The sequence below is a fragment of the Athene noctua genome, chromosome 5 (genome assembly GCF_965140245.1).
Source record: "Athene noctua chromosome 5, bAthNoc1.hap1.1, whole genome shotgun sequence".
Taxonomy (NCBI): Eukaryota; Metazoa; Chordata; class Aves; order Strigiformes; family Strigidae; genus Athene; species Athene noctua.
The window spans coordinates 24065600-24092200 of NC_134041.1; the positions used below are offsets into that span (position 1 = coordinate 24065600).

Consider the following 26601-nt stretch of genomic DNA (forward strand, 5'->3'; position numbering starts at 1 on the left):
TCATCTGTGTTTGTAGTTTTACCCATGAATATTTGCTGACACAAAGCCATCTTGAAGGACGGGGATGAAGGAAGTAGGACAAGAGGTTGTATGATGGCAGGCTTTCTATTCAGGAGTCCAAGCAGCATGGATCCCTATAACTGAAAAGATCACACATCCTGCTGTCCTGTCAAAGCAGACTCATAAATTAGATAGTGTCCCATTTTCTAAGGGCCCCTTTCTCTCAAACAGCTGGAAGGAGCTTTCCAGTGCCTGCTTCATGACTGAGGTAGAAGAGGTGATCCCACATGATCTCAATTTGAAGGAATGGGACAACTGTGCTTAATATGTAAAAGGTTACTTCTTGATGATTTTTATAACATCTTTCTTAGAGAAAAAAGAAGGTATGAATGCAATAATGTTACAAAATTGCAAAGCTTCTTGTTGTTCCTATTGCATATTAATTTTGGCTCATGAAGCTTACAGAAGATGTAAAGCCACAGAAAGATGTCACACAAAAGCTATGTCAGTCTGGGAAACTTGGTGGTGAGGGCAAAGCTGTAGTGTATCAAGAGCATTCAGGAACACAGAAGTGTCAGGAAAACCTGCAAATTATAAACTAACTTCCTTCCAATTAGGTATCCAGTGTAATGGGCAGCAAAACAGTGCAGGTACATACCTAAAACCCAATGCACTATAAATAACATATGCTCTGTTTTTTTTTAAATGGGACTGGAAAAAATATTCTTCAATACTACCCTCTTGCATGACCCTGCTGAACTGGTTGTTTGTATAGGTTCTTGTGGCATCTTGTTCCCATCCATCACTGGTTTCAAACTACTCTGTTTTTGCCATATACAGTGAACAGGAGCAATGAAAGAGGGTTCTAGTCCTTAAGCAGCAGTATGGTAGGCAAAGTGTCTTTTCTAAGATACTCAAAGTTCTAAAAATGGTCTGATTTTCAGGCTTTTTGAAGCTTCTCATATCTAATATTCTATCAATAAATGATGACTACTTGAAAAAAATCCTTTGATCTCACTGGGAGTTTCTTAGAGTTTTCAGTACTGGTTTGGAGTCACTAGAACATCATGAGAAAAAGTCCAGATTTTAAAGGTGTTATCCAGTAAACCAATAAGTAAATATTTTCTCTGTCCCATTCATGTGTGGCAATATTGCCTGGGAAGGCAGAGGTAGAGGATAACAAACTTTATCTAAGCAGTTCTTTTTCTGGGAATTTAAAAATTTTCAGTCTTTACAGAGCAGGCAACTGCGATATTAACAGTAGCAGGAGTTCTAGGGCTCTTGCAATGAAATACATGTGACATTTCCTAAGAATTGTGTCTTTCACTGTGTATGGTCCTTTGGCTGAATACAGGTTTGGCAATACATGAAAAGTTTACCCTGTGATCCTAACAATCACTCCTTTGAGGGATTACGGATGCTAGGTTCTTCCAGCTTCTCAGGGCTTTAAATTACTAGAGAATTCAGAACCTCTGAAATTGATGCTGAGGATCTGATTTTGCGATCATGCGTCAGTGGAGGAGTTGCAAAGGGAAGAAAGACTCGCTGCAGGGAGTGTTGTCATGCTGCAGCACAGTTATTCTAGCAGAAGATCAGATGTGGCATTAACAGCTTTGCTCTGACTCTTTGCTATGGAAAGTTCTATATTTTGTTCTTGTTTTAAGAGTTTAAAAGTATGGTATAGAGTGCAATTATAAGGATGTCTCTTTTGTCAGAAAAGCTCTCACACAGCTTTGATCAGCAATTAATGTGAATACAAACATGCACTGCACTGTTTACTATCGTATCCTGCATGCCTTGGTAGGAGACAGCCTTAATTCTCAGTCTCTGGGCTGTATTCACCTGGATAATTCACTGAGCTCTGGCTGACAGTCTTTCCATGAATGTGAGCAAGCCTGGGAGCTGGGTGTCATGTTTTGATAGCAGCAGGAGCCAGTCCCTGGCTCCCTGTCATAAGGCAGGTGCACGTTCAGCTTATGATGGAGAAGAGGCAGAGAAGCCCATGGGAAAGATGGTAGCCAAGACTGAGCTGACAGAATAATTCCTTCATCCCAGGCATACTCCATGCCCATGAAGGGATGCAGCCTGGCTGAATTAATTGCACAGCTGGTGGGAAGCGCACGCAGGCATTGAGGATGGAGGTGATAACAGGGACTGCATGGTATGGCCCACCCTGAGACTGGAAGCAGCAGTGTGGCTCTTCTCACCGAAAGCCTGATGCTCTTTCTTTATGTTAGGGATTTCATGCTAACACAAACTACAAAAGAAATCAAAAACTTGCTTTCTTTGCTAGCATCTGATTTGCTTTTTTCCTCCATTCTCAGTAGTCAGCTTCATGGTAGCAATAGCTAAAACAACCTATTCCTGGAAAAAGGGGAAATGAGAAAATTACAGGGCAGATGCAGAAGATCATATGAAAGGAAAACACCAGATTTTTTTCTCTCAAGTAATGCATGTATATTTAGATGCACTTACAGTGAACATGTAATATACCACCCTCAACTCAAGTCAGAAATAATGAATAGTGTTAGAGACTTTCTTCTGCAATGTTTGCCATTTTGGGGGCAGTAGCTGCTCCTGAACTTTGCATGATTTGCTCACTGTTTCTTCACTATAAAACTATTACCATTAATAACTATCCCAGTGATTTCAACTGGAAGATAATTTAGATTGAACATTGCCTTGGTTTAACAACTGAATATACATAAATGCAGTCACTTGGTTTTATTTACTCTTTATGGCTAGACGAATAGCTCTTGTGCATCAAGGCAAGTAATGGGCCTGATTCTTCATCTCTCTCTGCAACCTGTTCACATCATTTCTCTGCTGCAAAGTACTCACAGATTTCAGTACAAGGCTAACTGGAGACAATCCACATCATGTAACGTACCAGTCTCCAGAGGGCTGGCGGGGGGTGGCTGGCTCCCGTCAGCCCACTGGTGTCCACAGTGGCGGAGCCACAGGAGGAGTCGTGCGGTCAGGCCCCCGCCTGCCTCCACGCTGACAGAGGGGGAGAGGCAGAATCCCACCTCCCGTGCCTCGTTACCTAAGGACTTGCACCAAATACAGCTCAGCTGAATTTAAGAGCTAGCCTCAATATGTAACTCCAGATCTCACAAAAACACTCGTACTAAGAATAATTTTCCCATCATATGTGCGGTTTTCACAGAGTGTTAATAGATCCTGCTTCATGGACCTACATAACCAGCTCTTTTCCAGACAAACTTAGAAGTGCCATTCTCACTCTCTCTAGCAGAAAGGACACAAAGTAGTGCACTATCAAGGCCAGTCACCACACACAGGAATACCTGGTATTACAAAAATCAAGCTGGTTACAGAAGATCACACCAACCCAGAAACTCTGCACAGAAATATCAAAAGAGCTTTTCAAACAGAACCTGAAGACAACTTTGCAAGGTTAATACAGAGCCCTTCAGGCTAGCAGGCATCTTGTTTTCATTATTCTCTGCCCAGGAAGCATTTATCACTATGAATTCATTGAAAATTTTGAAGTACAGTAAAATGAGGAGAGCAGACTTGCAGGAAAGCCTCTCCCTTTGCTACAATCTGTTCAGAAGAGAAAGGAAAGGATATTTGTGTGTGTGTGTAGGAGAGAGAGAGAGGTTTGAGGCGGGGGAGTATACCCAGAGGAAATACAAATACCATTTCACAGTGGAAGTGTGAGTGCGAGAACACAGTATCTGTATTTTGTCTAATATTTTGCAGGTTCTGTCAGTGTGTAAATAAAAATGAATCCTGTTAATTTAAAATAGATACAATGGCTTGCAAAAATTGTAAACACGCTTCTGTGAAATTTTGGAGAAAATTATTTGAAAATTGATTGTATTTTTGACATTTAAGACAAAAGAATAGCAGTGCTCTTACATTATCCTAACTGAAAAAAAGCACTTTTTGTTACTTTTAGAACTATAACAGCATTATTCTATTATGATAATATTTTTATTTGGCTTTCAATACCTCATGATTCTAAAATTTTGGAAAACACATGTTAATCTCAGCAGAAGTAGAAATAATTCTGTTTGCAAACAACATCTGAGTGTGGGGCTTGGTTGGCAGCAGGTACTGTCTCCAGTGCCGTGCCCGATGCTCTACCAGAGCACAGGTTCCCTAAGATATGAAACCAGAGAGCTGCGATTCTGACGTGTGCCCCAGAACTGATGTGGTGAAACACAAAAGATCTGTTTATAGTTGCCATTCTGCAGTGCAGTTATTTCAGCCATGTCTTAGCCATGCCACGAGTTAGAAATGTTCCGAACTTGACTCTGCAACCCTGCTTACAGTGAATATCATTTATCCCCAAGACATTCCTGTGCCCCAGTTTGCTAAATGGCAGAATGAGGTCCATGCCATCCCCGAGTAAGACAGAACTTCAAAATAGATGTTGAAAGAAGTATAACAGATGTTTAATGGAGAAACAGACAGATTTCTGCAGTAAAATGCATGCCATCAAAAGTCAATAAAACTTACAAAAGGCAAACTGTATTTAACTAAGAGGATGCAAATATCCAGGATTTAAATACCAATCCACAATTTGTGACTTTAACCCAAGAGACAAGCAATAGTGCCATTAGCAATTCCATTTAATCTACAGAAAATGGCATTTCATTGAAGATTTCATATCCATATTTTTGTGCTACACACCTTTCAGGGCAGACCTGATGACAAGCTACATGTTGGGACTGCATCATGCAACATGAGATCCCCAATGCTAATCCAGCAGAGGAGTTTTACTCCTCAGCAGCCCTACCTCTTCTGGTAAATCTCACCTGCCTCTAGAATGGTTTCCTTGCATTAATTCATCTTAGGAGTTGAAATGAAAGTAGTGGGAGGGGAAGAAAAAAAAAAAAAATCAATGAGAGGCTTAGTCAATATGAGCAACCTAACGCATTAGATTGTTTTGCTCAATTACCTTTCTTTTCCATAGCTTAATTTAGATAACCGTCAGGTAAAAGAGGAAAAAAAATAGCTATATACAGTTAATGCAACAGAAGGTATCAACTGATTTAAGCAGCTGGTCAAAGCAGTTTGCAATGCATCTATCCCTTGGTTAAATTACTCTCCTAGATCTGCATAATACATGCATGACTGATATTTTTATCTAGAGCATTAAACCTAATGGCTGGTTAGATGAAATACAAAACTGTTCCGAACAAATTCATGAAGTTCAGAGAGCTGGTGTAGGTCCCAGAAATACCCATCTGTCAATAAATTTTAGTGGTCCCTGCAGCCTCATACTGAAAAACCTAAAGAGTCTGCCTTTATAAAGGACTGGGTACATATTGGCAGTTGCTTAGGTTTAATTATGTATTGATACAATAATCTGAAAATTAGGAGAAAATGGTTTTCAGAATATTAGATGTAATAGCTCAGCCAACTACAGCAAACGACTAACTATACTTTTTGTGTTTTCTTTCTCTACAGGTATACCCAGTATTTCCAGTATTGGTAGTAAGTAATAAAACCAGTATTGTTTTGCATTGTCATTCAGCTTCTTGGATCTAATTTCCCATTATCCCTTTCTGTTGTAGATAATGTTTTTCTGAAAATGTGCTCTGTGGTACAAGGGCTATGTATTGGCCTTCCTCTGTTGCATTAACATGTAACCAAATTACGTGGTCAGAGAGAACGTCACTCCAGACAACACATCTGCCTTCAACTGCAGATTTTCTGATCAGCAAATGAAAACTGAGTGCTATAAAACTATTATACAGAGAATTAAGACACTGTTCCACAGAAAATATTTGTTGAGCATCTTTTAAAGAAAAAATAAGTATTTGCTAATAACAGAGAAGTATAAGACCATTAATTTTCATGCATGTATGTGTGTGTGTAAATTCAAAGAGCAAACAGAAGAGTTCATAAATGAAAGAGTTTTCATTTTTATGAAGCAGCTTAGCAAATGCAGTGTATCTGCTGGAATCTTTGCATTAACTCCAGCCGCCTTTGAACTGCACTTTACTCCACAAAATAAAACAGAATCGCATTCCTTCAAAAAACCTGCTTTCCTATATGCAATTAAAGCACCAAAATATTAAACTATAATAAAACCATAACACCACTGTGTAAAGAACTACTGTATCAATAAAATAGATGATTAATTAAATAAAACACTTGAAAGGACTAAGTGCACAGTAGCTCAGCTGTGAGTCTCAGCTGAGTTCTATAGCTGAGAAGTGCACACAGTCATGGCACATTAGCTGATTACAAATAAAAAATATGGGATCTTGCTGAAGCTGACTGAGAGAATTTTCACCACCACCTCAGCTTTGTAGAGGCTTTCGACACAACTTTTGTGATGCAGGACTATCACAATGATAAAATACCACAGTACTAAAATGCAATTTCCCTTACCTGATACCCAGCTGAAAAGCTTCTAATAATTTGAGTAAAACTGTCTTGCTTCTTATGATGCAGCATCAGATCTGTCAATTTATAAATCAGCTCAGTTTACTTAACTTTATGAATGGTACTGATTTGTTAAGCTCTAGACAGCAAGTTAAATGCCATCAAAAGTAGACTCCTTGCAAATGAGAGCAGCGTTAACAGCTGGATGCCATGGCATCTGTTTTGCAGCTTTAATAGCGAAACAGCATCAATGGCAGTAACGTGCAAATGAAAGCCTTCAATCTTAATAAGGTAATTTTCCTAATGTAATACCTTCTTCGGCATTTGCATGACTGCAAATACATAGTGATGTGCCATTTTAAAAACTTTGTGTTTAGACATATATTTTATAAGCAAAAAAAATAAACTCAATGAAAGAGATGTTTATGTCGCTGTTCTCAGGAATATTCCTGCCATTAATAACAGAAATGGGATGAATGGGAAAATAGCTCTTTGAAGTTTGGTTGTGCTGTAGTTTTAGTACTGTGTTGCATGGACTATACGGTTGTGTTTTCACTTTACACTCCATACAGCCTTTGTCACCACATCTACCATTTCTGAGCATCAGCAGATGTTGGCCTTTGAAAACTTAATAGGGAAACTCAAATACCTTTTAAATAACGGTGACCTGAAAGGATGCATTGTTGGCCCCTGTATTTTACACTGGGGTGATTCGTACAGTTTATCTATTACAAATGGAGAAAATTCTGTTTAACATTCCATAGGAAATACAAGAGTTTCTGCGAGTCTATGCTTTATCTTTAATCTGCTGTAAATGTCTTGGAATAATATGTGATAGAATTCAACAAATTTCTTTGCCTACCTGGAAAGGATGAAGCATGAGAATCACTTCATGAGCACAAGTAAATACTGATATTCTCTTGGTTTTTTCATGTGTTTTTTCTTAAATAGCTCAGGGGGAAAATAGCTCTACTTGCACAATGTTCTGAACATCTTTCTTATAAGATAGAAATAGCAGAATTATCGTTAAGCAAAGATAGAACCCATAAATTTATCTTGGTCTCTAAGAGAATTTAACAGAAGTACAATTAATACATAAAACCAAACAAGATTAATTAGTTGTGGCTGCTTTAATGGATTCTGCATGATTTCTTCTTTTGTCTATGCTAATACAATGTTTGTGTTCATATCAGCAAAGTTTCTCCCCATCTGGGGATAGGAAGTTACTCTCAGGAGATACAGTTTGGGTTTTATTTTGCCTGGCAGCAAACACTAAGGGGGCGGGAAGGGTGGGGGGAGGGTTATTGGCTTTTGTGTGCTCCAAGATTTTCCTAGTATATAAGGAGGACGGGGTTGTGGCGGGAGTTATGAAGACTAAACTGCCAGCATACAAAGAAGATGCCACTACAAGTGATCTTCATTTAACACTTTAAAGACTGCAATGAAAGCAAGCAAAGAAAAATAAAATATATTTACCTGTGTACACATATATGTATCGTTCTCTATTCCTTTTTTACCTCAAAGGATCTTGTATTAAAGCAGCTCATCATTAAAGTTTGAACATAAAGAAAGTGATCATTAAGTAAACATCCTTTCTGATCATCTAGAAGAAAAGAAAAAAAATAAATAATCGGAGCTTTCCCATTAAGGTCATTTGTACCTGCTGTTGTCTATCAGTTGAATAATAGGTTCTTTGAACATTTCCAGCATTCTTGATTACAATGCTGGCCTTTTCAGCCATGTCTGGAAAAATACTGGTGAAAGTGTTAGCAATTAATGAGTCCCAAAACCATTTCATAATTTTAAGCAATGCTTACATATAACATGTAAATATTCTGAAAACTACATTATTTTACTTGCTAAAATAATGATTGTACAACTTTACATAGACCAATGCATCAGAATGTTCATTATTGTGACCAAAGTTACTAATCTGTACATGTATGCCTTCAAAAAAGTTGAATCTTCTAAACTAGAGCTTCTTAACTTTTTTCCTGTAAAGCGTAACTCCACTAATTATGCTAAACAGTTTGTTATAAAGGGTATAATTAGATACAGGATAGGATAGACATGATGTGCAAATAGCTCTGTGTGGGTGATTATCACCTTAAAGCCTGCTGGTGGCAGATGAGTCAGAGTTTAGAGACAGACGTGCACTCAAGTGCAAGATGCAATCACGATAATCAAATGGTATTTTCTGCTTTGTTCTCTATGTTTTTATTCTTCTTTGTAGCCAATTTCAAATGAAGAGGGTTTTTTTAACGGTAACGAATGAAAGACACAAGAGAAAAAAAAAAAAAAGACTGAACGGGCACTTTCTTATTTTATTGTTTTCTTAACCTTAAAAGACCTAGTAAGAACTTTTCTGGAACCAAAATAGTGTCAGGATGAGTGTAGCTTTATTTGTTTTATATATTTATTATGAAATTTTAATGTGGTAAATATATGTCTTAAAAGGTTGTGAGTGCAAATACTAGCGGATTTTTTTTTTCTTTTTTAATACAACACAAAGTATTTTGGACCTGATTTTGCCCCCTTGCAGTAACTGAGAAGTTCTCTCATTAAATTTAAGTCATGGGATCAAAGCCATTACAATGCCAAGCTCTGGACTAGAATATATACACAACACCCACATCTGTCAGTAGGATATAAACATTCATAACTAGGTCGTACATTACTTCTCTATTATTATTTGAGATCAGGTTTTACAGAGAGAGTTGCACTGTTGAGAGACCATTAAGATGTTTATCTCCTTAGAACACTTAAATATTGTCTTCAGACTATATATATATTTTGGACATACTAGCAAAGTGTTCTCATTTCAATTCAATTTTATCTAAATCTATCTTTTTAATAAATAATACTATTAATCAGGCTCCTAGTCTAAAGCAATCACCTTATCTAACTGATTATATTATGAAGCCTGTAACAGTATTTGTTTTCCCTCCTTTACTTTTCACTTCAGCAGTTAGATTTTCCATTATATTAAAACATTACTGAGCTGAAAGAAAATACTGATAGCCTCTATGGTATAATACACTCATTTGAACACTGGATCTGAAAGAAAATTAACATTCCAAATAAAAGACATTACGAATAGTTTATTTACCTCTTAGGATTCATAACAAAGCTCGTTTTCTTCTATATAACTAGGATTTAACCCTTGAAGTTAAGTAAGCAGAGTGCCTGCACTGACACTGAGCAGAAACCATCTCCTTATGGGGTGATTTCTAGTGTAGGGTCAGAAACTACCAGTGCTGCTCCAGGGAGCACTGATGGGTTGTTGGAGTGGGCTTTGGGGGAGCCTTTGTTTCAGTTTTTGTTTTGCCAGATCCACCAATTTTAACAGATAAGAAGAGCCATACTCACCAGTCTAGTAGACATGGCCACTGACAGTTTAGTGTTGTTTCTCATTCATTCCAGTTTACCTTCATCATCTTCAGTTAGTTAAGAACAGTATATCGGTCAGATAGTCTTTCCAGTGCTTTTTTTATTTGCTGTAATATACAAGGAATTACTTTGTTCACAGTTATCTTTGTTTTAACCATTAATAAACAATCTGAGTGATAGGACAGGATAGAAAAAAAGATACCAACATTTCAATATGTACCATGGTACCCATAGAAAACACATTGCACTTGCAGTATGCAAGTTTAGCTATAGTTTCTCAAGGAAGTTTATAGAGAGCAGATATGATCCACAAAGATATTTTAAAATCTAATTATCTATGAAGCTTGGGGAGAAATTGCTGGGAAAAAACACACTTCTATATTTTCCCCTTTCCTCTTTCTTTCTGTCCCTCAGACATGTAATCAGTTTATTTCATAGAGTGTAAGGGAAGAATGAGGTTTCCAAATCAGCTTTCTGAGTTTTTAAAGATCTTGATTTACTGTTCTTCATCAGTTGTGAATTACTGTACAATAATCCTAGTCGACCAGCCAATTTCAGCATTTTTGTAGGAAAAAGCAGAATCAATCAAAATAAAAAGCAACAACCCCTGCAAACTATCAACAGAATATTTTACATCTTTTGTCATGAGAAAGTACCTAAATATTTCCTTCCAAAAATACTTGAATTCCTTGTGCACTTTTACAAATATTTTTAGTGGAAATAATTATAATTGAAGAACATTCCCTCAGACCTCATTAGTTTGAGAATTAGCCAACACATTTGTTAAAATCAGTGGATTTTTTTCTGATATCTGAAAGTTTCCAGAGCTGTATCACTGGATTTTATTATTTCTTTAAATCCTCTAAAAAGATCGCTTTCTTTTAAGAACACAAGTGGACACGTAAAGGACTAATTGCATTTAAATTCTTCCAACAGTTATAAAAGCTGTTATGGTTGAGGAGCTGCCATAAAACAACCACATCTTCACATTTATGCAGAATTCTCCTTTCTTCAAAGGAACAGGTATGAAACTTCCTACATTGCTCCAAAAAAGATTGCCTAACATTGGCCATTTTTTTTAACTTAATAAAATAAAGGGGTGATTTTAAAAAAAAAAACTTTTCCAGCATTTCTTCTCTTTTGATGAGTTATATTTTGCAGTGTTGTGAAAGTGCTGAAAGGCAAATTCTATGTGAGGTAGGTTATCATGACTTCAAATAGACCTAAAGAGATAGAAATGCTGTAATAATGGTAGTGTGATCTTTGCAAGAAATGATGGAATATGATCTGATATAAACATACCCAGTTATTCCAGCACTTACTAAAGCTATGTCTGATTTCAGGTTTTTTATCATTCCTAATTTTTTGTCTAATACTAATACCTAAAAGCACTGTCATACATATAACCCCACCATGCTCAGCAGACATCTGTATTTTAGAATACCTATTTACTCTCAACTGTCCACAGTTTAAAACAAGCAGTAGCAAGACCAGTTTTCTATGACTAGAAACATGGTCTTCTACGAGAATAATCAAGCTTATGTTGACATTTTTTTAATGGTTTTTTGTGTTTTAAATAGAAGTTGAAGGAAAGTTAAAAAACATCTTAATCAGTGTGTCTCACTAGAGTTCCTTATTGTTATTATAAATTAAATAAGTAGTGATAGTTGTCAACACAAGTGCTCCCTGTCTGCCATTAGAGTGAGCATTATTTAAGACTTACTGATTTATTAATAGTAATTTTCATCAAATGCATTATTTGTGGACTGGGTCAGCAGAAACAGTTTAGGTGAAAAAAAAAAACGCTAGTCTGCCATAGAGCACAGATGCCCAGGCAGCAGTGTAGTCTTCATACACTCCATCACCTGCGCTCTTCATCCCTGAGGAAGGATAGCCCCTCTCAGCGGGCTTAATTTTGCTGCCAGCTCAGTACTTGGTTGGAGTCAGAAACCAACAAAGTGCTGATTAATTTCTGCCAACATCGTGACAGGTTTTTTTCATGTGCAGCTGTCTGGTTGGAATCAGGCTGAAACCACCAATTCATTTCCATAATTTCCCCAAGCTGAAACCATGACCTAGACCATGGTGCAGAGTGCAGTTCCAATGGCTATTTGAGAGAGATTTGCTTCATTTAATATCATAGGTAATTCTAATACTGTATATCCAAAAACGAATTGGGAGGGGGGAAAAAAAAAAGGAAATTATCCTCACCTAATGTGTAATGCAATCAGTTACTCCTTACTTCATGAAAGTAAGATTTTTATTTTTTTTTTCCAACACATTTTCTTCATAGAATTGGCTTTGGAACAATAGTAACTAAAAATGCAATAAATTTCTAAAATAAATCTAAAATGTCATATCTGATTTTCTGTTCACATACCTCTACTCTTAAAGTTGCCTACAGTAGCTTCACTTTTAAATAATAACAGTAAAACATACTTTTAGAAACTCTTTTTCACATTTCTGTAGCCTTGTTTGCCTAGAATAACTATCATAGAACATATTACAGTAGATTTATATAGCGTATCTCTAGAATACCTATACCAAAATTCATTGATTATTCTGGCAAATAATGACTAATTACAGATACAGTGTCCATACATGGAACTGTTCTGGAAAAGCTTGGTTTATCTAGTCAACCTCTCTATAAATAAAACCCTTCGTGGTAATCACTGAGGACTAGAAATATTTTCAGAAGTTGCTATAAAAGAATAACTAACTGCTAAATGAATCTTCCCAGTGCCTGTTCAAAGGATGACTCATCTGCTCCAATATACTTGTGGGAATGACAGTCAACATTCTTTGACTTGGACGTCTCACATACCTTTTCAGATAAAGAATTTAAAGTCATCTCCATTTAAAAAAAAAAAATCAAAAATAAGAAAAAAGGACATTTTCAAGAAAACAGTAATCTTGGTGATAATACATTCCATGAATAAGGATGTAAAAAAAATATCTTCTCTTTAACAAAGATTTTTTTAAAAAGCACATAATAGAAACATTAAGTCTCCAGGAGCATTAACCAGATTACCAAGCAGTCCAGGGACACTGAAGACAGCAGCTGGTCTCAGCTGGATGTGACCCTGAACAATCTCATCTGACTTTGAAGTCGACCCTGCTATGGGCAAAGGGTGGACACAAATGGCCTCCAGAAGTCCCTTCTAAGATGGTTATAATTATCACTAATAACAATCACTAGTGATAATACCTAATTGGTAATCTTCAGGCACTGTAAATATGCTCTTTATTGTTTTGGGTGGCCATTAAGAAACTTGGCTCAATGTAATCTAATTTAAAGGGTCAAGGAATTTTTAATTATTTTGCAGTAAGTCACAACCTCCATTTTAAGTAAGTTTGCTAATATGAGGACAGATCTGTAGCATTTATAGGATTACTAAGAGATATGTAACGCCAATTTTTTTCTGTCATACAAGTAATTATTTAGTCAAGAGATTACTTGGGGAAATCATCATCAGAATAAGATTATATATGAAATATTACTGATTATATGAATCAGATTGTATAAAATATCTGACTTCCTATATAGGACCTACAGTTTATTACATGACAGATATTTCAGAGGGTTAGTCCTAAGGCGTTACAAAGCTTTGATGCTACCACTTTTACTTCTGGTAATACCTAGGTCATTTCAATTAAAGACCATTATGCATGCCCCACAGTATTCAACAACAGAAGTAGGATATTGGAAGCTACAGTCTGAAATATTACAGGTTTTCAGCAACAACCCTGATGTTGCTCAATGGCTGAAAGAGAAAAAGGCTCAGGGGACAGCAGGACAATGTAGTCAAACATTGCTTTTCCTTTTTAGCTTCTAATTTTTCTATGTATTTTCTAACCTTTATTCCCTTTAAAAGCTTTAGGTCAAGCCTAAGTGTTCCTAAATCTACCAAAATTTTAACAGTGACTTAACTGTGCAAGTAATTTGTCTGTGTGTGCTTGAATCTTCTTTACTATAACCAGTCAGTCAGTGTTTCAGGAGGAGGAGGAAGGTGACCTCTCAGGTGCATGGAATTAGTCTTTCAGTGGGCTAGGGTTACCATGCCATCTCAGTAACTATGGCCTTTAGATACCTTTTGTCATACACTCTGACTATTGTGTTTGCACTTCCTATGTGTGTGAATTGGTGGATCTGACCAGTGGAAGCAGGTTATTTTTAATCAATACATAGACTGTTTGAGAATCTACCAAACTGACTCAGTTTTTCTTTCTTCCATTTTCTTGATTGATAAGGAAAAAACACCAAAATGCAATAATATATAACAATGTGATTATATCACAACTTAACTGATTCAATTGCAAAAGACTACTTAACAGTAAATGGCACAGGGCAGGCCATCATCCTTTCCTTGAATTGTTCTCTATGGGGGAGGACTTTTGGGACAGCTGTCCCCACCCAGCCAGTTTCTCTTCACCCTTGACAAATGGGCCAGAAGATACTATGGGATTCCTCTTCCACATCAGATGTTTGAAGCCCCGATCTTTTTGTTGTAGCTTCCCTGAAGGTCTTCCACTAAGATGGACATAATAGTGAAGCACACCTTCTTCAAAAAGACATGTAAGCCTAGATCCTTGATGCTAACCAAGTTGTGACAACTGCAATCTACTCACTACTCAGCTGAATTCCTTTTTGGTAGAAATCAAGAAATAGTGCTCTCCCACAAATATCACCACCATGTAGGTGATGTGTCCATTAAGAAAAATTTTGTTCAACTCAGAAAGGACACAACCACTGCAGTAGTTACAGAAGATGATAAAAATGTGGTCCAAATCTGATGTTCAGAGCTAGGCAGATGGGAACAGAGAAAATACTATAACAGAAAAATAAAGAGAATATAAATACTGTTTCCCAGATCAGGACCCAAATAAAAGTTTCCTTTCCTCCCGCCACAACTCCATCTCCTTCATTTACTCTGTTTCAACACCCATTCTTCTAAAGGTTATCACTCCCCACTACCCCAGCCCCAAAACAGACTGACCAAAGAAAATGAAGCTCTAAAGAGACACAGCTAATTCTTCCACTGAAAGACAAAAGGGCTTTTAAGAAATGTAGACATTTGATGGTTTTATCAAAAAAAAAAAAAATCAAGTAAAATATATCAGCAGAGGTGGTAGGAAATAGATAAAACACAAAAAAGTGTGAGAGTAAAAGAAAAAGCCCACTCTACTGGTAAATACATTTCTTCTGATAACAGAAATATAATTCACTCAAAAGGCCCTAAAACAGGATGTTACGGTAAGATATGTGTCTTCGGTAAGAAATCCGTTTTCTTCTGATATTGTCATTTTATCTCTGTAGACCAGATTTAACAGAATCTGTTCCTGTTTTGTTCCTGGTGTTAGAACCATCTGTATTGGTCTAGGATATCTTCTTAGCACAAAAAATTATATTGTAAACCACAGAAGATAAATTGTTATACACAGTATTTTATGTCCATTTGGTGTTTTGGGAATCATCAATTGCTTGTTTTCTTGTTCACTGTGTAGTCATGTATTGTTCAAGTGCAACCTAGACTAGTCCAGTAATGGATGTTTGTAATCTATGTCTTTGTCCATATGCTTGCCTGTTTAGAACAATATCACAGATGTAAATAACAAAACCTGATTTTTCCTGGTGCATGCAGATCCTCCAAAGTTTGATAGGATATGGCCGAATATTTCTTCCCTTGAGGTTTCTAAACCAAACCAAGGTAGGATGCTGTAAAATTCCGAGTGGTCTAAAGTTACTGAAGTTTCTTTCAAGGAGTCTCACATGGTGGCAAAACTAATAACAACGAAAATCCAGCTAATTTTTCTTCTGATGCTAAGTAATGCTATTTTATGAGAAAATAACCATAAAATGAACCTTACCTGAAAAGGGGGTCTTTCAACAGTCAAGTTGCGTACATTACTGAAAAAGTCTGGAAAAGTAGATGCACAGATTGTAAGTACTGATATACAGAAAGCCCTACCTAATGTTGGACTTGTTTAGACAGCATAGACTATATTTTCAGTAACTTTTGAGATTTTTGAGTGAGAAAGATTGTCATTGCCTACATCAAACCCATTTTTAATGCCTTGTTTCCACTTTGTTTTCCCAAGTGAGCTGAGAGGCATTCTCAGCTTGCATGCCATCAAAATACAAGCAGGTTCTCTGCAGGACAGACTCATAGTTTTCTGCAATTTAAGTGCCACACAAAAAATTACTCACAGACTGTGGCATGATAATTAGCATTGAAAGAGACAGAAAAACTTTTTAAGATTACTAATAAAAATAAGATTCTTTGTTATTTGAAGTTGTATTCAGCTGTACTTCACATTTCAAAAGTATTGTTCATTATAAAAAATAATGTCCTTTTGTTCTTCTCATTTATGGCCCTTTGCTCCCAAAAAAATCCTTGCAGAAATCTGGCCTATGGCTTGCTTTGACTGTTCAAAGGGTGTCCATTCTGCGCTACAACACGTACAGCTGGAGAGTAAAATGAATGAAAAAGTGATCTAGAAAATAGCTACTAAACTGAATAAGATATATTGGGAATCTGTTGGAGAATTACATTGGAAGGGCTGTAGTTAAACCCATTGAGCACAGTGACTACATCAAAACATAGGCACATACATATAAAACCTACCATGCTATATGTGCAAGTTTCTATGCGCCCAACAAAACAGAAACACTAATTGATCTGTGCCTTCTGTAAGGATTAGCAATGTACTTTAGTTTGCATTATTCACATATATTTTAAATTAGATATCCCTGATGAAGTGATACTTAGCATTCCAATAACTTCATCTAGCCCATGTTGTATTTTCCAAGCTTTTGCATGTGTTCCTTAAACAAGCAATCAAACCCCTGGTTGATCTGTGCTCCTCTGCTGTCTGTAAGGATTTTAAATCAAAACATTCCCAATGAAATGATATTCAGCATTTCTAATGGATTTCATAGCTTAATTATACTGCTTGTGATCTAAGACAACTTCATTGTAAAATACATCTCGAACAGCACAAAATTTTTTAGTGCTTCTTGCCTAAAAATAAGAGGTTTAGTAAATTTAGCTTTGACCTTTTGTTAGGGAGCACAAAACACAAAAACATACAAGCATTTCTTTTCAATTTTTGTGTTTGCAGCATATTGTTACAGTGTTGAACATTTATTGTAGATTAAATACTTCAGTCAAGGATAGTGTATGAAGAGAATAATTACAGAAATCTGCCTATATTATTTTATTCTGTTTTCTTTCTTTATGCTATTAGGCCAGAATAAATATGCATATAAATTTAATAAAACTCTTTGCAGACCACTCTGATTACCATATAGTCATTGGTCATGGATTGGGAGAAATCATCAAATAACCTCTATCACAAAACTGCCAAAGTGTGTAAATGTGAATTATATTCCCTTTCTTTATATAGGATATTACAGTTCAAATGATTCGGTAGTTGCTAGTGTATAACTCATTTTCTCTAACTTTCACTATTTCCTTACAAAACAATAACCAATGTTAAACCAAAAGTTAGAAGATAAAGAAGTTTTAGTCTTTTGTTCCTATATGATACCTTTTCTAATTTACTGTTCATTTTGTTACCTATCTAGTTGCTCCCAAATTAGCTATGTCAACTGTTTCTTCTATTCAAGTTGCAAACCACAAGAGAGGTAGGAATTCTTGGATTCATACAGTGAATTCCATAGTGCTCTGTGTTGTGAAAACATTGCACTGTATGAATCTGGAATATCTGTGAAGTGTACCCATAAGCTTACTGGTGAGGCATCTTCATTGACAACAACAGAAGCATTAAGTCACATAAGCATAAGCCATACAAAGAAAATAAATATGCTTCTTAGAGAGCCGCTGCTGGCATATAAAGTGACATGGCATTTGTTTCTAAAGGAGTTAAATGTGTGAATATGACCATTCGGATTGTTGTCCAGAAAGCAAACGTTTGTTAGAGCCTTGTTTTCCTCACTGATATGTGTAAATTGTAAAAGAGGATACATAAGCAGATTAGTTGAGGGCAAACAATACATAAAACATCAATTGTCTGTATCCTCAAGAAGTATCTGTAAATGCCATGGAGTGTAATGCATAGTTATGTCTTCCAATGCATTGTAAGTGTGCCTTACATCTTCGTTTTATTGTAACAGCGTGCAAAATCAGAGTGTAGGCATTACATTTTGAACTGATGTTTCAGTGGTTTATCAAAATAATGGAATTATATGGGCATAATGAAGGATGCCAATATTCCCTCTGACTTACAGGCAACCTGTTTCATCTATCGTTCAGTCTGAACCCTCAGTTCTCATCATTGTTTTTCCTCATCAGTCTGTAGAGTATGTATAAAGATGTTTTGTCTTTCTGTAGCTACTGTGAATATCTCATTATTCATGAAATACTTATTAACAAGGAATAGAGATATTAACAAATGTTTGAACTTAGTTTGACCCATTTGATGAGATCATGACAACCATCCGTACTGTTTGTTATGAAGTAGGTCATTTCTAAGGTTACAATGAAGTCTCCTTTGTTTGCCTTTTGTTAGTATATAGGAGAGGAACATAGTGTTACTGAAAATGAAAAAATATTGTAATCATTTTTGAGTACACTTTTCTTGAAATACTCTTTGTGCTTTTAATTAGAAAATGACACTGATAGCTGTCTCATGCATTACCTGTCTTAGTTTAAAAATTATGCTTCCCTTCCATGTGTGTTTACCATTGTTTCTGTGATGAAGTTTCCTGTTTTATTGGTCATAGCTGAAGCTTAAGCTGAACCTGATCCCCACAGCACAATAGTATGTCATCTCAAAGATGTAAATGCTTAGTATTATAGTAGAGAAAAAAAGTATTCGATTTATAGAAACAAAACAATTACATGATCAACCTCTTTATGATTCTCTTCCAATGAGTAATTTTATCATGCTTTCTACAACAGGATCAAGATTGATGCAATAGCATCATTGCATAGGAATTAGTCTTTAAAGGCTCATACAGTATATCTTTCTGCGAGTTGACAATTCCTGAAGCATCCAAAGACAATTATCAAATCTAACAGGGCTATTTCTTCTCCCTTTTTCCTTCACATTAAACCTAGCTAGCTATCTTTACCTCTCCTCTGAGGTTTTATTTTCCAAACCATTTACTCCTTATTGTTATTCGGTTTAAAACTGTTTCCACTTTATTCGTGTCTTTTCTGACATGTGGTACTCGGAACTGAAAGCAGCATTTTCTAGCACTGTAAGCTTGTGTCATTTCATTGTTGGTAAACCATTTGCAGCCTGATTTTAATACTTTTCCCCCATCTCTTTCAGTGATTGCATGGCATTTCCAGTGCATGAAAGTGGTTGAGCTGCTAGCCAGAGACATATGCCTAAAAACCTTAAGCTCTGCTTATTCTAATAAGCAAGTTACTTTCTCATCTTGGTGTGCTTGTTAGGGTGAATCACATGATAAGCTAGCAAGGCCATACAGCATTCACAGGTATTATCTTCCCAGCTGGCATGATGCTGAATGCAATTCTACATGGTGTGTTTGACTGGTATCATCTCATGTAGCCAGTGGAGAAAAATAATTCAATCGTATGAGGACCCTTTATATAGTTTTTTTGAAAACACAGAGGGATGTAAAAACGATTCACTGATCAGGCCAACCGCAGTAAGCAGAATAAGTTCATATTATTGCACTAGCAAAATGGGGGGGGAAGGCAGGGGGGAAGCAAAAATTAGCAAAAAAAAAAAAAATTTTTAAATTAAATACATTTAATTAAATGCATTTAATCATTACTTGCCATGCCTTTTTTTTTTTTTTCCACTGCACCATTGCTAATCTTTGATCAGATGTTAGACTAGTTTTAACAGGGGTTTTTCCTATGCCATGTAGCATTTATCAGTCTGATGATCAAGATTCCTAGAGCCTTCTTGTATCTTAGTTAACTTTGAGACAAAGGCTTTCTTTCATACAGCACAGTTGTTACAAAAGAGCAGTACCTACAGGAACACAACCAAGTATAAGAATTAGTCTTATTGTGTACCTTTAATATTGATGAGCGACCTCTGCACTCGGGTAGTCTTTCTACATATATTTAGTAGCATGTGTGTACATCAAACTAAGTCTGTCATAATTATCAGATGTTTCTTCAGTCCAAATCATAACTTGGAGGAAGCCTTGTTACAGAACAAATTACTTTATCTGCAGCTTTGTTTCTTGTGCTTTTTAAATGGCTAATTATGTGTAGCAGTAATATTATTGAAGGTTATATCACAATTTCAAAGTGGAACTAGTGCAGTCATTCATTCACAAAATATTCTCAATTTCTTTCTGCTAATTTAAACACAACAAATTATATAGCACAGTCTGATTTACCAGCACTTTATAGTCTGCATATTTTTGAAACATAAAATGTAGTATTCTGCTGCCTGTTAGCCATTCGAAAAACAAGGTAAATTATGTCCTCTAAATTCATGTACAGTGTGATTATGTTTAGCCACAAATCTGGCAAATATACCAGTATGGTATTGTCTCACCAAAACAAATTGTCTAATGCTAGCAGAAGACATGTACTTTGTCAGACAGAGAGACTAATACAACATTGCTTCTGAATTTGAGATTCAAAAGGAACAGATTACTTAATCACTAACCAATCTGTCTTATTTTAAAAATCAAAACACATAAAAACTTATAACCATTTTCCCTGTGACTCGTGTTTGCTAGTGCTAATTTCCACTTTCAGATTTGTTGCCTCTGCCCCACACAGGCAGTTTTCACTTGAGCAAGATGGATATACTAGAGGAGAAGTGCTGCTGGGTGGCTGGCTGACACTGAATCACACTGACCATCTGCAAAAGACAGCAAACATTAACACTTTTTTCCTCCCCACTCAATTATGTCAAGTGGTAACATCCTGAGACTAATAAACCAAATGTTTTACTGTACTCCGGCAATTATAGCCATCAAAATTAGCAGATTGGCGTGAACCGCAAGATATTGGTTTAGCAGTGTAACACGGAAAAGAACAAGAATGCATATATGTTAATTAAATGTGTATATGTAAATTGAATGAATGTTTCCTAGCAGCCGAAAGGCAGATCTCGAGATTGAAACATATGTTGTGCTGTGTTGTACAGTATAAGAAAAGATTCAATCTATTTACAGTCCACTACATCAGACAACAGCTAAAGAAATACATGTGTATTAGGTGTGCATAACATGCTCATAAGCATGTACCAATATTGTTATTTTTCTGTAAAAATACAGACTGGCACAAATATTGTATCTGCCAACAATGAGTGGGTTTATTAGGTGCCCCAGCATAATCAGCAGCATACCACAGGAAAGGCAGCACATGCCATTTAGCCCCTGTCATGTACGAAAACATTTTACAACCTCTGCTACAGCTTCATCTAATCACAGGCTAAGTTAACTTCAAGACATCGAAGCCCTTTCAAGTCACTGCATCCAGTACTCTGTTACTGCAGGAAACATACTGTAATGTTTTTCACCAGTTAATAAACTGTATCTCTAAAGCATCAGTGTTTTTGCTACAAATTGGAAGAGTGTTCAAGAACCTCAGTGCCCTAATGGCTAGATAGCATCTCCTAATTTCCAGTTGAAATTTCTCAATGGCCTGTTAACACGCATTTGTTCTTGCACCAGTGTTGTCCATTAGCGTACTCGCTTAGGATAGGAAAAGGCTATCTCCTTGATGTATTTATAGTCCAGTGATATCCCCTGTCTTCAGTTTCCTAGACTAAACAAGCTAAATTATCCTTGTCTTCACTTTTTAAATAGGCTCTCTACTTCTCTGATCATCTCAGCAACCTTTTCTGCATTCATTCTGGGCTCATAATCTCAGAGTTGAGTGATCAGACTTCCACACAAAACATATCTGTGTCTTCTGTAATGATATTGATACATTTCTAATTTGTCCTTCTTTCTGCATAAAACCAAGCACTGCTTGTGATTAAAGACTAAAAGGCACTAGCATTCTATGTTTAATGAAGGGGCTTTTAAAAAGCGGCTGCCATGCCAGCTGCATTTCAGATGGCTGCAGTAAGCATGCTTTCCATTCAGTACACGTCTCAGAATTCTCATGATATTTTCTGGCCTAATTGTTTCTCATCTCAGAATATAAAAATGGGTTAATGCTTACCACCGAAGTAAGTAGCTCTTAAATAACACCTCCCTTCCTTTTCTTCTCTTAATCATTTTAGGAGGTGCTGGCCAAAATTGTCAAACTAGAGGTTTGTTTGGTCTTGAAATAAAAGAGCCTGGTTCCCAAGGTGCCTACCAGTTGCAGTACCCCGAGCTCAGTAGTATTTTTGAATACCATTTATGTTAGAACAAAGCTTTTATTTTACTCACAGTTGTAGGCTTAAGCATGATGAAGTTTGACAATTTTGTCCACTGTATTTAATGCTTTTAATATAAGAAAGTTTTTCCTGGGTCTTGATTTATACTCATCTCAAATGTGCAAAAAGATGTGCACTTCTGTCAGTGGAAACTGAGCCTCCAGTACCCCTGAAAGGTTTACAACTGCAAATGCTTCAGTTCCATCAGGTCTGCCAACAACAGCCAACTTTCGACATCATGCCATGGTTGTCGGGTCACGCTAACCTGCCTGAAACAAACTTCACTTTCATTGCAGATAAACATCTGCTGTTGTCCATGTTACATTGATTAACATGTATGTGCCATTCATTCATACTTCTATTCATGGTTCATTTTTACTAAGCATGTAATGTGCTATTACTCTGCTGCTGTATACATTTTGTATACATTTCTGTTCTTCCTTGAAAGACTGTGAATGCTTCGGGCACTCCAACCGGTGCAGTTACATCGAGCTGCTCAATACGGTCATTTGCGTGAGCTGTAAGCACAACACTAGAGGTCAGCACTGTGAGTTATGCAGGCTGGGCTACTTCAGAAATGCTTCTGCAGAGCTGGACGATGAAAATGTGTGCATAGGTCAGTCCCGGGATAACTGTGGCTTTTCTTCTGTGCCTTTTCAGCTACTGGCAGCTGCTAGGGACCACTGCTGCTTACTTGCCAGTTGAGCAAGAATGAGCTTTTTCAATGGATAAGAACATCTGTGTAGACTTCTCACCTCATTTCCATTGCCCCTGTAGCCCCAGGAGGTATTTTGAATCTGTATCGACTGTGAACCTCCCTGGCTGAGGGTCCTGAGAAGACTTTCCCCAGAAGCCCCTGAGAAGCTGATTGTGCTGCCCTTCTGCAGGAGGGAGGGAGGCATGCTGGAGTTGCGCACGTGAAAACCGAAGGGTTGAGTCATAAATACCTGTTCCCAGTCTAACTTTCGGAATTATGAGTACAGACTTCTGAATACTTGCCTGGAGACCTACAAAAGTCACCAGATGCATCAATAGGACAAGGGGAGTGGTGTTTAATAACTTAAATCTCATAAAAACACGTTGCAGCTAATTCTGTTCCCAGGCACAGGGCTGTAAATGCAGTGTTACCTCCCCTTTCCTTAGAGGAGAAACTGAAATTATGCCCATGTGGTTAGGAGCAGAATTTGTCAAATCAGTTTGACACAATGTCAATTTAGAAAAGGGATTTCTAGGTGAACACAGTGCTTCAGACCTAGCATCTCCTATAAATATCCAAAATGCAGAATTAAAGAAAATGTCAGAGCATAATAAGAAAAGCATAATCAGAAAAAATATAGAATCTTTGTCATGCTAGAAGAATATGCATTGTTCTCATGTCACCACAGATAGTATATAGCAAAAGTTAGGACACTAGGTGAAGACTGAACATAATCCATAAAGTAAGCCACATACAATGGTCAGTAGTTAACAGGTAGCCAAAAAACACACAGCTCTACTAACAGACAGATGTGGAGAATTTCATTATATCATGTTTCTTATAGACATAAGCATCAGTAGAACCGATTCAGGGATTTTCATTGTGATTTTTCTTTCAATTTTCCAGGAAGCGAAAAGAAAGAGCAGCTATAAGATATTTTCATGCCAAAATAGACTATGGGTGAAAAAATTATGTTTTAATATTCTTTATAATCCATTGCTGCAATTCAAGCCAGAAATTATTTAGGTTGCTATTATTTGTTTCAGTCTGCAGCTTGACAGATTTACATTTTATTTCCTGATAAACACCCAGATCCATCCACAAACTGCATTTCACATGTCCTTTTAACTTTGCTTGGCAACATATTCAGAAAATGCATGATCTCCTTTGACATTAATTAGTCTGAGCTAATAAGAATTTTAGTAGGCAAATCATGATTTTGTATGACTGTGCTGAGGAGATTAACCCAATCAAATGTTCTTGGAAAAAACCCGCTGTCCCTCATATTTGTTTGATGTAGATGATGGACATCATCAGTATGACATCAGGGCTGTATAATTTCAGCTGCCTAAATAGGCCTAATGAGTATGACACTAAATCACTCTATTTTGGATTTTTCATCAGCTCATTAAGTTGTTTTCCCATGTACACTGAAATGCTGACAGCAACTATAGCTATGTAAGACAAGGAAGTTAATAAACCAGGAGTCAAAAATAAGGAAATTTTAAATTAACTTGCAAGTGACATTTTTAGAATGTCTTAGTAAAACAAATGTGCACCTTGAAATTGCCCAGATTCTGCAGAAATAAAATTTTAAAACTTTTTATTTAACAACAGTCTTAAAAAAAAAAAAAAAAAAAAAGCAACATGATGCATTTGCTGACTTTCCCATCTTAATGCAAGCAGAATTTTCTTGAGCTCTCATGACAATTTTACCATGTGAGATGACTATAGGATCAAACCCTGGTTTGCTACATATTAAGTAATTTATTTTAAATAAATAATACTCTTGTTGGACTAAAACAGTTTTCAGGATCATAGTGATCATACGGCATACAAAATGTACGTATCCTAGCTGATTTGCCAACTTAAGAAGACTTTCATACTACTTCTTGTTTAAAGTCAGTGAAGCTGATACCTAAGCGCTTTCAGAAAACAGAGAAGTTTGTACTTAAAGTACTTCCCTGAACGGGGGCTCCTAAGATTTAATTGGGCAAAATGTAGAGTACTTTCACTTCTGAGAGAGTTGATGGATTCACCATCCTTCTACGTCAAGCACAAAGAGTCTTGCTCTATTGGAAACGCTCATTTCTCTTTTCTCTGACTTAAAAAGCAGTGTTTTGGGTTTTTGAGTACAAGTGAAATGTTGGCATGAACGTTTTAATAAGCAGATTTCCAGTGACATGTGCAAGTCTTATTCCCTTATGAAAGTCATTTTTTCAGGCTAATTCTTTCCTCTTCAGCCATATATGTAGAAAAGTAGAAAGATGTTTGGATAAGCTAGTTTAATGGCAGCTAACAGGGCTTTGGCTCTGATTTATCAAAACTACTTATATAGTTTTCATAAATATATATGGTAAGTACATGGATAACAAATCTGTGAATCTTAGCTGATGCTAACTAAATGGAGAAAACGTAAAATGTTTCATTTTTAAAACAAGTTACAAAGAACTGAAATACTGGAAGCTTTTTACCAGTGAACCAAATGCAATGCATTATACAGTGGGCTTAAATCTAATGTCATTATGCCCTTAATTTCTTTAGAATCAAAATACATTTTATTTCCTAAAATTAAATATCAAATATTTGTGGATTTGTCAATTAACTGCAAAATTACCTTATATGGGCAACTACAGTTTCTAAATAAATCAAGGCGTTTTAAAGTTGAAAATCATTCACTTGACATGCTTACAGTGAAAAAGAATTTAACAACTTGAAGTGTGTTTTATTTCTACAAGGTCTTGATAAAGTCCTAGTAACCCTTTATTTCAGTGAGTACACACACTGGCAAGCATGGATATAGCATGGAAGCCACCAAGTAGACCCAGAGTAATAAACACTTCCTTTGCCTTACAACATAAATACTGAAATGGCAATTATTGTCACACCTATAAGAAAACCAGCCTTGCAGTCACTTAGGCTTAAGCTTCAATTAACACCTTTAGAAACCCTAATGATATATATGAGATAGATGATTAAGTGAACCCTGAGGGTTGTCCTGTAGCTGCTGTCAACCCAGACTGATAAGCAGCAAGCCTGCAAGCTTCAGCCCATTTTCCCAACCTTATTTTTTACTTGTTTTCATTGTGTTTTGCTGGCAGCATCACATTGATACGGTGAATCTCAGTGAACAGATGACTACTACTGTTATCTTCCCATCCTTCAGACAGTCCCCAGATGGAGGTTAGGAGGAAAATTCCTTCCCAGTTCAGATCTGAAGAGTTTTTTTCCCCACCCTGGAACCTGGTGTGTGATCTGCTTATTAGGATGATCAGGGAATGTTAATTTAATATTATTTAATGCCCTGCTATTGCACAGGCATTGGAGATACTCACTGCCTCTCTGTGGCAGATTGGAATTGTGGCTTTTGAGCTTTTTTATGTCTTAAGTATTTGGCAGAGCTTGGGAAGTGTTCCGCAGTCTGTGATACTCTGTTGGACAACGAGCTTGGATGATCTGTGGACCTCTGTAGGTTATATATCTGTGGTATCAATTGTGTACTGGGAAGGACAGAGGCTAGATTCAGTTACTGAGGATTACTGGATCTGTTTGGTATTCTGATCTGATCTACTGCTTTTGTAAAAGGGCCTGGCTTCAAGTTTTGTTTCCACTATCTACGTTCCCTTAAACAGCAGGTTTGGTACCAGGCCTGGTACTTCTTACGTATTTGCATGACAGAGTTCAGCAGGAAAGCTTTCACTGATACTGGGTCAGGTTCTTGTTCTTTGGAAAATATAACGTTATCTATAACATTCAGTATCATAAGGCCATAGATTTCTTTCACAAACACTTGTTTAAATCACTGTAATTCC

The 26601-nt window shown here is 36.6% G+C and overlaps 1 protein-coding gene across 5 annotated transcripts in view; it reads left to right on the forward strand.

Moving 5' to 3' along the window:
- Positions 1–26601, forward strand: part of NTNG1 (netrin G1) — a 156456-nt gene that overhangs the window by 100935 nt on the left and 28920 nt on the right. For 2 of the 5 annotated variants that reach the window (XM_074906698.1, XM_074906702.1), the window contains exons 5-7: positions 5443–5469; positions 15399–15464; positions 17345–17404. In XM_074906698.1, coding sequence (XP_074762799.1) covers positions 5443–5469; positions 15399–15464; positions 17345–17404 — 153 coding nt within the window. Of the gene's footprint in view, positions 1–5442; positions 5470–15398; positions 15465–17344; positions 17405–22540; positions 22709–26601 lie in introns of all 5 variants that reach the window. The other 3 variants (XM_074906700.1, XM_074906697.1, XM_074906701.1) reach the window with 3 other exon arrangements.